General features: G+C 44.3%; 1 protein-coding gene across 25 annotated transcripts in view; it reads right to left on the bottom strand.

Moving 5' to 3' along the window:
• The window catches only part of WWP2 (WW domain containing E3 ubiquitin protein ligase 2), a 182,765-nt gene that overhangs the window by 17,983 nt on the left and 149,359 nt on the right, over window positions 1-15,423 (bottom strand). For all 25 annotated transcript variants that reach the window (XM_081512580.1, XM_081512595.1, XM_081512588.1 and 22 more), the window contains 2 exons: window positions 13,111-13,200; window positions 4,224-4,398 (listed from right to left, as the gene is read on the bottom strand). In XM_081512580.1, coding sequence (XP_081368706.1) covers window positions 4,224-4,398; window positions 13,111-13,200 — 265 coding nt within the window. The remainder of the gene's footprint in view (window positions 1-4,223; window positions 4,399-13,110; window positions 13,201-15,423) is intronic.

Raw genomic sequence — 15,423 nt, forward strand, 5'->3', positions numbered from 1 at the left:
GGTTTTTTTGACAAATGCCTTCGGTATGCTCTCATTCTCATTCTATTAGATCACCCCCTCCCCAGGAGGGGGAGAGAGAGAGAGAGGAAAGGAGAGAGGCCAGAGGCTGATAAACGTCAGCAAATATATGAAACAGGTCAGTGGAAGCTGACGCTCATGATTTTACCTCTTAACAGTTAAAGCAAAGCACTTGATTATTTCAGATATTTCTTCCCTAATGTGTACAGTACAACTTGAAAAATGTTTAGAGAAGATGAAAGGACGCCAAGGAGACATTAAAAAAATTAAAATCTATATTTGCTGGCCAGCAAATCAAAACTCCAAAATCCCATGTCTGCAATGAGCCAATCATTTGCCCCTTCTCTTCTACCACACCTTCCCCTGAAACGAGAGATTGCTAGTGCTACCTGGAGCACAGCCAGGAGAGCACAGAGAGAGGGGCGTGGGGAGACTGCTGGCAGAAGAGGGACCCTGGGGTATGCCGGCGACCCCAAAAGACCAAGACAGTTTCCTTTACTATCAGGAAGAGAAAGGAACGCTATTGAATGATTTTCCTGGTAACCATCCCTGGGTGGGGAGAACTGGGGTGCAGGCCTCAAGCCAGAGGGCTCACGTGAGTTCAAGTCCCTCAGGGACTGAGCAATAAGTTCCAGTAATATTTTAAGATACCAACTCAGAAATAAAGAATGTCTAGCAAATACAGCCGAAGGCAAGACAAACTATGGGGAGGGCACAGAGGTTACACAGTGTGGAAGACAGGCTCCTTTCTTTTTTTTTTAAAAGATGCAACCAGTAGGCACAGAACAAACCTCAGGTGGCTTGAGAATTTGATCCAAGGGACTCTTTACAGAGTAAGAAACAGTTTCTGGATAGAGCACTTTGGCGTCCACATGTTAGCAGCCACAGAGTGATGTGCTTCGGTCTTGCCAACACTGGCTGTTCTCCTCTGATTATTAGGGGAGGATTGAGGCAGCAGAGGAGGAGGAGTGGCCACAGAAATGGCAGCAGGCTGCGAGCACGGTCCTTTTGCAATTAGAAGATGCGCAGGAACAGGCTGGGCTTGCTCTGCGGACGGCAGCAGGACCACGAAAACAGATGGCAAAGCAAGACGGCATGGGTCAAACACAAGTGTGCAAGTGATGATCACAAGTAACAAAGGCACGCTGGGGCATCAGGAGAGGGTAACGTGTCAGAAATAAGGGACCGAGGGACTTCCCTGGTGGTCCAGTGGCTAAGATTCTACGCTCCCAAGGCAGGGGACCCAGGTTCCATCCTTGATCAAGGAACTAGATCCCACATGCCACAACTAAAGAACCCGCAAGGCACAACAAAGATTGATGATCCTGCATGCTGCAACTGAGACCTGGTGCAGCCAAAATAAATAAATATTTTTTTAAAAAAAAAAGAATGATTGGGACTTCCCTCGTGGTCCAGTGGTTAAGACTCTGTGCTCTCAATGCAGGAGGCCCGGGTTCAATCCCTGGTCAGAGAACTAGATCCCATATGCCACAACTAAGACCCAGTGGAGTCAAATAAAGAAATGTATTAAACAAAATTAATTAATTAATCTTAAAAAAGAAGGAAAGGAACAGTAACAGAGAGATTGAAAAAGGTGTGTGTCGAGGCTGGAAGGAATTGCAGGAGGTTGCCATCTGGGATTCCCTAGACTTCCCACGTGGAACTGTATCGTTCATGTTCTCTGCAGGGCAGCAAAGCAGAACAAGGTCTGGTTTTATCCCAGCAGCAGCAGCAGCAGCAGGGGCAGAAGAGGAGGAGGGGAAGCCACTGCTATAGTATCAGCTCTTAAGTCTTCCGAGTCAAACCCTGGGACAAGGCCAAACCCCAAAATAACTCTATGAAAGCGACTCTTCTTACTTGTAACCAGGACATGGCACCACAGCAAACAAGAGGGGTAAACCAATTCCAAAGAGGAGGGAAGTCAACAGAGAGACATTGAGAGCTGACCCAAAAAAAGAGGCCTACCACATTTTTCAACATGAGTCTTGTTTCAGGGAGAAAAGGGAATCATCACTCCATCTAGAACCCTCCTGGATCCCCAGCCATGCTGAGGAAACCGTGTTAGAGGACTCAGAATGAACTTTATTTTCAACATTGAACTTTTACTTTCAGGGGACACTCCAAGTCAAAGTTCTACCTCTGCAGGCCCGGAATGGTGCTGCTGAAATGAGAGAGGCAGGCGAGGGGGATGAGGCCTCCAAAAGCCCAAGCAGATGTGAGTTCCAGAATCTTCCCTTTCGCATACCAAACATCTGGGCCAACCAACAGAACCCACACAGTGTGTGGGAAGGGAAGGGGGAGAAGGAGTCCTTCAGTGGGTTTTTCTTTTTCAATTTGACAAAGTGGGTAAGCAGGGAGACAAAACTATGCAAGGCTCCTAAAACGCATCCTTGTCTCTAAGTCAAAGGACAAAGCTGCTCCAGACCATCCCAGTTTTGCAGCCATGACCACCCAAGGAAATGGCAGGGAAAGTCCTTGGGGCCCAACTCAAGAGGAATAATTTCTGAAATGCAGGGAAGGGCCAGATTCCACCCAGTTTTGAAACATGCCTGAATGTGATATCCAGCATATGTAGAGGGGCTGTGGAGCGGGTGGCCAGATGCCCAGCAGTATAGATTCTGAACTAGGTACACACCACGGGGCACAGGTGTAGACAGACATCAAGCTGACCTTGGAGGCAACTCAGTGTGACAAACAGCAGACTTTCTGCTCATTCATACCAAGGAAACACTATATGGCGAGCAGTCAGCCCCAAGGACAGAAGAAGTAACAAGCCAGCCAAGGGCAATGCCACCATGCCTTATGGTTGATGGGGTGGCTCCTGCTTTGGGTAAACAGAGAAAGAGGTGGAAATGATGGCAAAGATGATGATGAATGCTATTCAGTTAACTGGAATTACAGGTTTTCTGAGCACTTAGACATGAGTTGTGGGGTTAAAGTTCATTTCAAATAGAAATAAAGTTTGTTAAACATGGTAGTATCATAGACCAGCTCAACAAGTTTCCAACTTCCAATATACCAAACCTTGTGCAGGTTCTATACTGCAGATCCCAAGCTTCAAATTCAAGGGGCTCTGAGAGAATGCAACCAGAGTTCCAACTTGAGAATCCCACCTCTCTGCCAAAGAGGCTCCCCACCAAGCACTGTGTTGCTGGGAAGGGCTCAGTGAGACAGAGACCCAGGAAGAAAGGTTCCTAAAGGGACACAGGACCACAAAACTCTGAATCCTGGACTAGAAAATTTAAATGTTATTCTGAAGGTAATGGCCACAGAAGGTTTTGAACCAGTGATCAATTCAGAGCAAAGCCCCCGTCCCTTAAACCCTCCACAGCGATTTTTTAAAAAGTGACAAAATGACAGTGATATTTGAAGATAGCTCTGCTCAAAACAGTACAGATCAGAGAGGAGAGAACACCAGCAAAGAGACAATTCCAAGGCTGCCTTCACCTTCCAGGTGGAAGGAGAAGGGGAAAATCAGGAATCAGATAGAAGAAAGTTGATCTAGACTGGTGGGTCCATACAATTTTTCTATAAAGGGCCATAAAAAAAAATACTTTACACTTTATCGGCCGCCTGGCCTCTGTTGTGGCTACTCAGCTCTGTCACCGTAGCACAAAAGCAGCCACAGTCAATACCTTGACTACTGAGTGTGCATGTGTTCTGATAAAACTTTATTTACGAAACCAGATGGGGGCCAATTTGGTCCAGAGGCCATAGTTTGCCCATCCCAGATCCAGGTGAACATTAAAGTCCCTCCAGCTTTTAGAACCTGCCAGATAATAAAGATCTAAAGAAAACCAGTAGCAGTGATGGAAAGGGAAAGATTTGGGTGACTGCTTTGATTTGAAAAAGTGAGGTATGGGAGAGGTCACAGTGACCTTCAGGTCTCAAGGCAGGATAAATGGACCTGGATGGGAGGACCGGACGAGAAATCCAATCTCAGAAGGAAGATGGGAAATTCGGTTTCAGACACAGGGACTGAGTCCATAAACACAAAAGCTAGACACTGAGTCACTAAGTTAGAAATGCTGGCGTTTTGAGGAATTTTGCTGCGATGAGTAAAATCTCCAGGGTCAGAGCACTGGCATTTCTACCCACAATTTTCCCTACTCAACCGAACAGGTCGAAGGAGAATCTGTGAGGCTGCCCGTTTCACAGCGCCAGCAGGCTCCCCCTCTGCCTTGTGGCCGGTCCCCATGTCTCACCTGGTAGAGGAATCTTTGGCTGAAGTGCTGCATGGCGCCCTGGAGCTGGTTGCGTTGGGACTGCCACTGCTCGTAGTTCCGCACGTACTCGGCTGTGGGGCGCTGCCATGTGGTGGTCCGGGTATTGTGGTCCACGTAGTAGAACCTGCCTCGGGGGTCTGTGCGTTTCTCCCAGCTGAAAACATCAAGCTCCGAGTGAACACAGTGACCACCTCACCCCTATGCTCACATAGAGAAATTTCGGGCAGGCTGGCAAGGAGGATGGTGAGGAAAGGTCTGGTGTAGGGTCTGGCTCAGGAGCTTGGCTGCTCCAGGGAGGCAGAGCCAGGTGGGCCCCAGTCACGGAGGCTTTTGGAGCCATGATGATTCTAACAGACATCTGTGGTTGCCCCTGCAGCAACCAATCTCAATATTTTTTTAACTTTTAAAGATTTTTTTAATGTGAACTATTTTTAAAGTCTTTATTGAATTTGATACAAGACTGCTTCTGTTGCTTATGTTCTGGGTTTCTGACCATGAGGCCTGTGGGATCTCAGCTCCCTGACCAGGAATCGAACCCACACGCCCTGCACTGGAAGGTGAAGTCTTAACCACTGGACCACCAGGGAAGCCCCAACCAATTTCTTCTACCAACAGCCCCTGAATTCCATTTCAGAGATCCAAGTGGCTCTGGGGCAGCTGACTATACTCCTGACCCTGGAGTTGAATGGTTGACTGGACCAAGAGTGGGAATGTGACCTATGTTGAACCAGTCAGGGTGAATCTCATAATTTTTAGTACTTACAGTGGGAAAAATATAGTCTTCCTTGCCAGATGTGATTGAGAAAGCATGCAGTCCTGGGACTGGCTAACATCCTGGACCCAAACACAATATGAAGTTGACCCAGTGGATGGCAGAGCAGAAAAATGGGGAAAAAAAAGCCAGTCTCCTGGGGATACTGTTTGAACCACTGGATCATGGTTCCCTTGAAACCAGGATCTATGTCTAGAATTTTCAGGATCATGAGGCAGTGAAATCTCTTCATTATTCAAGCCAATTTGGATCCCAATTTTTGTTCCTTGCAACTGAAATTGTCCTGACATAAGATGCTAGCAAAAATATATTGACTGGTCATAGGAAGAGTTGGTGTAAAAGACAGTAGGACTCTCCGCGTTATCTTTAGTGAGGAAGCAATCTTCCAAAGTTGGCTCTAAAATATCCACGGGCAAGGCAGGGCTAGAACAGGAAGTGAAAATTGTCAGCTGTGCTTGGTAGGTGTAGCTTGATTTCCACATATACAGTGAAGAAGTGATCAAAAGAAAATAAGAAAGGGAGCTCTGCAGGGTGACAGAAATGTTTTACATTTTGATGGAGTGTGCGTCACATGAATGTATATATTTGTCAAAACTCAGTGAACTGCATAACAGAGATCAGTTTATCTCACTGTGTGTAAATTATATTTCAATTTTTTTAAAATGAATTTGAATCTAATTAAGCCTCCACATCTAATGACCAGTTTGCCAGGAAAGATAAGGAATAAAGGAGCATGTAACACAACACCAGGAATCACAATCAGCCACATTCATTATGTGAGAATTTCTACAAGACAGATGTCCAAGATCTTCAACAAATATATAGTCATAAAAAAAAAAAAAAAAAACAAGAAAAGGTTGAAGGAATTTACAGATTAAGAGAGACTTATGAGAATATCAGCCAAAAGCAATGTGTTAATCTTGAGTTTGGATCTGATTCAAACAAATCAGGTGTGAAAATGTTTTTAAGACAATTGGGGAAAATGGAACACAGACTGCATATGATATGAGGTAAAGGAAGTCCTGCAAATTATGTTGGGATAATGGTATTCTGATCTTTTTTTTTTTTTTTTTCAATCTCCTCTGTTAGAGGTGTATATGGTGTATTTATAGATTAAAGGATAGGATGACTAGGACTTGCTTGACAATTCATCAGTCACCTCCCCTGAAGAGTGGGAGGTCAGATGAAACAAAATCTTACTAACTGTTAGAACCAGGCCATGGTTACAAGGGAGTCATTGTACTATTCTCTCAAATTTGGTGTGTGCCTGAATTTTCCATTATAAGTCTGAAACGAGAAGGGGGAGAAAAGGAGTTTCAAGAAGATAAGACAGAGATACTGCTGAAGAAAAAAGGATTTACCCAGTGCAAAAGGAACCCACAATGGATTACACTGGATGATTCCAAAGTGTCAGAGAGTCTCTGTTCCCTGACTACCTTCTCACAACATCTCTGAATTCTGATCTTACTCACAAGACTATCATGCTTTGGGCTGACTGATACTTTCCTCAGCTTTCAGGGTTAGCCTCCTAGCTGACTTTTGCTGCGACTTCTTCAATGATTCTTTCAAACTGAAAGCCTCCCTAAAAATGGCTTCTCTTCACCTCCCAAGGCCCATTCCTGGATTGCGCCTGGATTCTGCCTGCTGGACTGCCTTGCTTTCATGACCAGCCATCACTCTGGATTCACCTAAACGCCACTGCTCTCGCCCCACACCTGAATCTTCCACAGTCTTCCTCCCATCAGTCCTCCAACCAGGAATGCAACCACACCATCATTCCTGACTTTCCCTTTCCCACTAATGTCAGTAAGCTGCTCAGCCCCAGGGCTTCTTTTTATTTTGTCTCCCTGTCCTTGACTTTCCATTTCCATGTCCAAGTATCCTTGAATGAACCTTCCCATGCAATCCAGCCCATAAACTGCCATCAGGGAAACCCCAGCAGACTGACCCTTTATGAAATTCTGGAGTCAAAATGTCAAATTAGTATTTAAGGCTCACAATAACCTGGAATCTTCCCACCTTTCTCATAAATTCTCCCAACGGGTGATCTTTATTTATTTTTATTTGTTAGCAAAGGAATCGTGTCTCTATAGCTTGAAACACAAACAGTACTACGGGAGAGACAATGAAAACCAGTGTCTTCTGCTCTCCTTCTCCCCACTGCTGAATTCTGCTTCCCAGGGGCAATAATTACCTTCAACTCTTGATTTTATCTTCTAAATAAATGCTTACTCCATAATTTCTTGATTTCTGCCAAGTCAGAGATTACTATGGACTTGCCACTATCGAAACTGAAGAATTAGTTCTTGTACCCTACCAGCTAACACACACAAAGCTCTCTCCTTTCCTGTCCTCCCAATTTAGAAAAGCATCATTAAATCAATATTCGGAGTTTGGATTATAACTTTGTAGAATACTATACATACACGTCCTTACTTGTACAACTTTTTCTTTTTCTCTAGAGTTAAGAACTGCGTGTTTTATTCGGCTTGGACTTCAAGGACCTGCCACTAATTCAGCCCCAGACTCTGACAGAGCAGGTGCCACTCAGGGTCACTTAACTCTTGGCCTCATCTGTCCAGTACCCTTTGTCTGGGGCAGACAGTTGTTCTCCAGGCCTGCTCTACATTCTTGTCCTAAGCATCCTCCTTCATCTTCCTCTTGGCCCCTGAGCTGAGTTAGTCTCCTGTGTCCTGCATCTCACCATTTCTTTCTGTTTCCTCTTGTCTGGTGGAAGAAAACAGCTAGGAGTTTCTGAGAGGTGATGGACCAAAGTTAATTTTTTGAAACCCTGCGTATCTGATGATGGCTTTATATCAATCCTCACACTTGAGTGCTAAAATGTCTAAAAGTTGATTTCTGGATTTGCTCAGTTGTTTCATTAGAAGATCCTCAAATATCATGATCTGTAGTTTTCTGCCCTTAGACTGGTCACTGAAAGAAAGTGAAAGGGAAAATCACTCAGTCGTGTCCGACTCTTTGTGAACCCATCGACTATATAGTCCATAGGATTCTCCAGGCCAGAATACTGGAGTGGGTAGCCGTTCCCTTCTCCAAGGGATCTTCCCAACCCAGGGATCGAACCCAGGTCTCCCTCATGGCAGGCAGATTCTTTACCAACTGAGCCACCTGTCACTACCCCAGGAAAAAAAAAAAAAAAAAACAACTTTCCAATCTTTTCCCTGAGGATAGCATTCTCACTTAATCCCTTTTTCCTGAGTTCATCTCTGCCTTCAGCTATGACCATGTTCATCACACTGGTTCTGTTCTACCAGGAACTTCTTACACTAGCAGCAGCCATGTGGTTGCATGCATGTGGCAGGGGTTGGGAGTGATGGCTGACAACCTAGGAATCTAGCTGCTCCCTGCACAAGTTTTAAACTTCAGGTTTTTAGTCTCATTACACATAACACATTCACACACACATACCCCATATGTCCCTGACGGCTGAGGCTTTCTAGGGCTCCATGGTGCAAACTGGCTGCCTTTTAGGTGGAAACCCCACACTGGAAGCTTGGGTTTCAGCTTTCTCAGTTCTACCATTTATCCATCAGCAACTAAACTTTGATTACAATCTCCCACATGCTTTTTCTCCTCTTCCATGCCTTTATCATTATACTTTTTAAAATAACCTTTATTGCCATTTTAATGGGTTTTCAAGAAGGAATGGAAATAAACATGTTTGATCCATATGTTTAACTAGAAGTCCTCTGCATTGGTGAATTTCAGACTGTCAAACAGCATAATCACACCCTTGATAGCAGGTGAAATCTTACGCAGAATTATAATCGATAAAAACAGAGCAGCAGTTGGAGGCCCTTTCATGCTGTTTGATTCCAGGGGGCAACTGCACCAAACCCAAGGGCCTTACTAGACACACTTTGATCATCTCTGTTTCACACAAACCCTCCACTTCACCAAAACTGCTCCATGCATCATTCCCTAAATACACCTTTCACATTCACACTGTTCCCTTAACCTGGATCACCTTCCTCTTTTCCCTGAAGTCCACCCCCAGCCTTTCCTAAAGACCAAGTTGGAGTCCTCTGTGACAGTGGTCCCCAATACCATGCTCTATAGCACCTACTCCCCCTGCTCACCTCTGGTCTGAGAACCACCTAAGAGTGTCTGAAGACAAATTATTGCACTCATCCTGAATTACCAGGTCCAACACTTTTTGCTCCTGGATAAAATGACTGATTGCTTTTTTTTTTTTTTTAACTGAGATCTAATTGACAGGTAACATTATAATAGGTTTAAGTTTTATCTTTACAACATAAAGATTCAATATTTGTATATATTGCAAAACAATCACCACAGTAAGTGTAGTTAACATTTGTCACTGTACATGGTTACAATTTTTTTTTTCCTGTGAAGAGAACTTTTAAGATCTACTCTCTTAGCAACCTTCAAATATGTAATATGGTATTACTAAGTGGTGGAGAAGGCAATGGCACCCCACTCCAGTACTCTTGCCTGGAAAATCCCATGGACGGAGGAGCTTGGTAGGCTGCAGTCCATGGGGTCGCAGAGTCGGACACGACTGAGCGACTTTACTTTCACTTTTCCCTTTCATGCACTGGAGAAGGAAATGGCAACCCACTCCAGTATTCTTGCCTGGAGAATCCCAAGGATGGTGGAGCCTGGTGGGCTGCCGTCTATGGGGTCACACAGAGTCGGACACGACTGAAGTGACTTCGCAGCATTATTAAGTGGCAAGAGCTTTTGTAAGCTATGAACAAGCTAGGACAATATGCATTTCAACCTTTATTCTAACTGGAATAATGATTCTCAAAGTGAGGATAAAACATGTAAATGACCGGTCTTTATACAAGAGTCCCGTGGGTGAGACAGAGGGGACAGACAATAAAGTGAATCTTTCAGCTCAGTCTTGCTCCTGGATGACTAGGACTGCTGATACAATGCAATGGCTCCATCTGTAGTTTCAAGATTGCTCTCACCATGGTAACACTTCCCTAGAGCAGAACTTCTCCCAGTAGTTAGCGATGAAAGCTTGAGAATTCTGTTCTCTCCAGGTTCCCTATTACATCGTAGAACTAAGTGACAGGAGTTCAAAGGGCCTAAAACTCAGGAAGAACTCATGGGCTACAGAGGGCACAGAGCTGAGTCAATAAAACATTATAGGGCTTTCCTGGTGGTCCGGTGGTTAAGAATCCACTTTGCAATGCAGGAGACACCGATTTGATTCCTGTCCGGGAAGATCCCACATGCCACAGGGCAACTAAGCCCTCACATCACAAGTACAGAGCCCTCATGCTGCAACTACTGAAGCCCAAGCACCTACAGCCTGTGCCCCACAACAAGAGTAGCCCACTCCCATCACAACTAGAGAAAGCCCACACACAACAACAAAGACCCAGCACAGCCAAGAATAAATAAATGAATCGTTTTCTAAAAAAACTTATAACTATCTTGAAAATAAGAAAGCTGGCTCTAGTATCCCACCTCAACACTTAAACAAGAGTAAATCCTCAGCCATTCTTAGAAGACACCATTAAATATCTTCATTTAGATTTCATCATATGTTCACCAGGTCAAGGTTTCCATAACTTATAAACCAGAGAGGTTAAGAAGCAAGCAATCAACACACTTAAAGAGTTATATGTGCTGTAAACACACAAAGTACAAGTGTGCAACGCATCCTGTTAAAAGTTGATGATTAATTTATGAAACAATTGGAGAAATCTGACTACTGACTGAGTATTTGATGGTAGTAGGTAAACACTTAAAAATACAGTGATTTTACTTTTAAAAGAGACCATTTTTTAGACATATTGCTGAAATTTGGATAAAATAATATGATGTCTGGGATTTGCTTCAAAATAATCTAAGATTGGGGTGGTGGGGGGTGAACGAGGATGACAGAGCAGGAATTAGCAAATGTCTTTTACAAAGGGTCATAAAGTAAATATTTTAGTCTTTGCTGGCTATACAGTCTGTGTCACAATTACTCAACTCTCCCAATAAGCACGAGAGCAGCCATGGACCATAAGTAAACAAATGAGAGGGGCTATGTTCCAATAAAACTTTATTTATGAAAACAGGTGGCAGGCGGATTTTGCCAACAGGTCCACAGTTTGCCAACTCCTGGTACAAATGAAACAAGGATGGCCTTGAGTTGATAATTATTGAAGCTAGGTGTTGACCGTGTGGGGATTCTTTGTGCACATTTGAAAACTTCAATATGAACATTTCTAGAATTTCCATAATAAAATGTTTAATTTTTTTTCTAAGAAGTCAATGTTTAACTTTGGTAAATTCCTTGGACTTTATTTATTTTTTTGTCCCAATTATATCTTTTTTTTATTATTTTTTTTTATTTTAAATTAGTTTATTTATCTATTTTTTAACTTTACAATATTGTATTCGTTTTGTCATACATTGACATGAATCCACCATGGGTGTACATGTTTTCCCCTTCCAGAACCCCCCTCCCACCTCCCTCCCCATCCCATCCCTCCGGGTCAACCTGGTGCACCAGCCCCAAGTGCCCTGTATCATGCATCAAACCTGGATTGGCAATTCATTAGTCAAAGGAGAAAACACAGACTTCCCTGGTGGTCCAGTGGTTAAGAAGCCACCTTGCAGTGCAAGGGATGCAGGCTTGATCCCTTATTGGGGAACTAAGATCCCACATGCCGTGGAATAACTGAGCCCACACACTACAAGCAGACAGTCTGTGTGCTGCAACAAAAGATTCCTTGTGACACAACTAAGACCTGACACAACCAAATAACTAAATATTAGAAAAAACAAAATAAATGAGGTTTCCTTCGTTTAAAAAAAGAGAAGGGGGAGCCATGAGAACTCAGGATGGTGTACTACGAGTGTGATTTCCAGAAGGACGAGGAAGGAAAGGAAAACACAGGCATTCTACTAGGGAAACTGAAACCAAAAGCAGTCCATGCATGGAAACTTGTAGGACTGGGAAATGAGGTGGTATCTGCCCAGCACATGCCTGACAGGTGAACAAAACAGAGCACAGGGTTCTCCTGCCCACTCTGACATCCTCTCCCTCCGCCAGCTTCAGAGGAGGAAGTCAGTGTTCATGTTCTGTGTAGGAGGCCTTCGTGCCTGCTCTACTGGTGATTCTTTCCTGAGAGCAGAATACACTCCCTTTCGAAAGCTCTCAGCACCGGGAGACACATGTGGAAAGAACTTTCTGTCCCTGGCAGAGAGGGAACCAAACCCCTTCTCCTTGAACTTGGACAGTCTTCCCTTACTTGGAAGCCTCACTTATCCTTGGGTTTTGGAGAACTTAGCTGCATTCTCACAAAGCCCAGCCGAATGCCGCAGCACACTGTCTCTGGGGGCTGGCGGGATGCAGGGTGCTGCGAAACTCATCAATACCTTCTCTATCTTGGCTTCCTTGTGCACTCTGTTCCCCCCATAGATGCTCTAAATATCCTAGTGTGTCCTAAGAAATGAGAACAGAATTAAAGTGGGTAGGAAAAACAATCAAGAGACCCAAGATAAATGTCCCTATACTTTGCTACATCTGCTGAAACTGAAAACCGCACCCTACAGGTTATTTCTGTAGGTGAAATGTCTGAAGTCACTGAGACACCAATGGCCTCAGAGGCCTCCAAAGCCCTCCTTCCTCCAGAACCCAACAGCCATGGGGCTCTGCATATCACTTAAGAAAGCCCAGGGCCAGGGACTACATTGGTGGTCCAGTCACTAAGACTCCATGCTCCCAAAGCAGGGGGTCCAAGTTCGATCCCTGGGCACGGAACTAGATTCCACATGACACACCTAAAAGAAAGTGTACCAGATGTACCAGAAAGATCAAAGATCCTGTATGTTACAACAAAGACCCAGTGCAGTCAAATAAATAAATAAGAAAGAAAAGAACTTCCATGGCCAAGGCAACAAATGGAGGGAGAAGGGAAAGTAGAATGAGAGAGCAGAGACCACAGAAGAGGAAGACTATGGGAGGAGGGGGAAAGAGAGAGAGAGAAAGGAGGGGAGTGGGGGAAATAGAGAGATGATCATGGCATAGTGGTGGAGAAGTCGATGGGGGACTCTTGGTGCCAGTTCTAGAGCCTCGGGGCTCACTGGTCCATGTCTTACCCTGGAGGAAGAGGCCGCTCCCAGGTGGTGGTCTTGGTGTTATGGTCAACATAATAGACACGCCCGTTGGGGAGCTCTCGCTGCTCCCATCTGCAAAATAAAGTCAAGGGAGGCATGAGACACGCTGGTGAAAGGCATAAGTCCTGGTTCAATGGAGTCCTTCACTACTGATGTGGCTAATTTGACAGGAAACATCAAAGACAACATGCAAGACCAACCTGCTGGTCAGACCAGCTCCACGCCGAGCCTGACAATGGGACCCATGCCTGCTTCTTGAGAAAACTATGAGAACTCCCCTTTACGGACTCAAGGTTGTTAGATATCCCATAGATAGTGCTAAATTCCTCTACATAATCCCTATGAATCTACATTCCCATGGATTTTTCCAAATCACTGTTTACTGGCCATTTTGGGATCAAAGATCCTTTTAGGGAGGTAATGAAAGCTGAAGACTCTTTCCCTCCAAAATGGGCTTACCATCAAAAATGTGTGCAGTTTCTGGGATTCATAGACCCCCACACCTAAAGTTTACCCGTGGACCCTCCAGCCCTTGTAACCTATTACCTCTTAAAGTCACAAATCATACAATTCCCGTTGTTCTCCTGGCATCATATACATTCAAGATCACATTTCTTTTTAAAATATAGGACTCATTTACAGAAGGTCTTTAAAAGAGATCTGGATGAACCAAGAAACACAGCAAACTGCTATTTATTGGCTGTTCCACTCCTGTCTCTGTATGTGGGTGCTGAGGGCGGCTCACCTGTGCCAATGGCAGAAAGACAAGGTAGCAGATGATCCAAACAGTGGATCCAAAGGCAAAATCACTACAAAATACAGACAAGGACCACCCATCCCCATACTCCTGTTATTCCCACATTCAACACAGTCTGACAGTAACTCCACTGACCTAGTAACCTACATATAAGGGAAGCAAAGATTTATCTTTGTTTATAAAATGACTACCATTTTATAAAGGATGTGAATGGTCCCTTAGTCTTTATGTTTTACATTGATTTTTTCTACTCCTACTTTTGGGTGCTGCCAAGAGGAAGGTGGCCTTTACCAAGAAGATAGTACAGTCAGTTCTGCTGAAATGCTTATTTTAAAGACATAGGTCTATGCCAGTGTGATTTGATACTTAAGGGAACAACGTGAGTATGATGTGAATTTTGTGTTTGCTGTGCATGTATTTGTCTTCTAAACATACTATATGAACACAGAAGACTTCCCTGGGCTGAACCCAGTAGTGTAGGAATACAAAAAAACCACACACATCTACCAGCTACCTCACTTTGGGGCGTGTTACATACCACACTCACCCACATCTGGTGTTACAACTCCCATCTGAGTTCAGAAAACCCTCCTTGTACCACTTCATGACAACACTCAACAAGCTCTAATCCTCAGGCACCTGCTTCCACAAGCAAACTGCAGGTTTTCTCGTGGAATCCTGCATCTTTATTGTAGTATTAGTGAAGTTGCTCAGTCGTGTCCGACTCTTTGCGACCACATGGACTGTAACATACCAGGCTCCTCCGTCCATGGGATTTTCCAGGCAAAGGTACTGGAGTGGGTTGCCATTTCCTTCTCCAGAGGATCCTCCCAACCCAGGGATCGAACCCAGGTCTCCCATATTGCAGGCAGACACTTTACCCTCTGAGCCACCAGGGAAGTACTATGGTCTCAACCATTTAACGTGTGTAAAACTGTGCTACTATGTTATTACATTCTTGTTTGTGTATGTGTCACTGACAAATTTTTGTCTGTTATGTCCTTAACCCATTTCTTCCCATAAACCCTGTGGTTTTTGCTACATGATTTGGCATAGCGTGGTGATTTTTAGGGACACATATGTTATAGCAGAGAGTTGACTGCATACTGAAATAAATGTCCTAACTTCTATCACTAAGCCTGGTGTGTCTACTCAAATAGATATGAGCTTTATTTGATACCGTTTCTCACATCTGATCAGTGGACAGCACTGATGAGCCCCTCTGAGGCTAATTCAGATAGAGATACATGCAAGGTTTTCAAGGCAAAAATGGGAAGGGGTAACCATCACCCACTGAGCATCCACAATGAGTTGCAGGCTCGTGTTTTACCTCATTCAGTCCTGCCTGCATCCTTTAAAGGGGAACATGCCATCACCATCGAAGAAACCGAGGCTCAGAGGGGCTAAATAAAACTCAGTTCAGACTCTCTAGCCTCTGAGTTTTACCATGGCCTCCTGAAAGGGAGAAAGGAAGGGCAAGTGGTAACCTGGCCCAAGTGCCCTGGCTCCTCCCACTGCAAAGGAAGATCTATGCACTT

The sequence above is a fragment of the Giraffa tippelskirchi genome, chromosome 7, assembly GCF_054371585.1.
Source record: "Giraffa tippelskirchi isolate mGirTip1 chromosome 7, T2T-mGirTip1v1.2.pri, whole genome shotgun sequence".
Taxonomy (NCBI): Eukaryota; Metazoa; Chordata; class Mammalia; order Artiodactyla; family Giraffidae; genus Giraffa; species Giraffa tippelskirchi.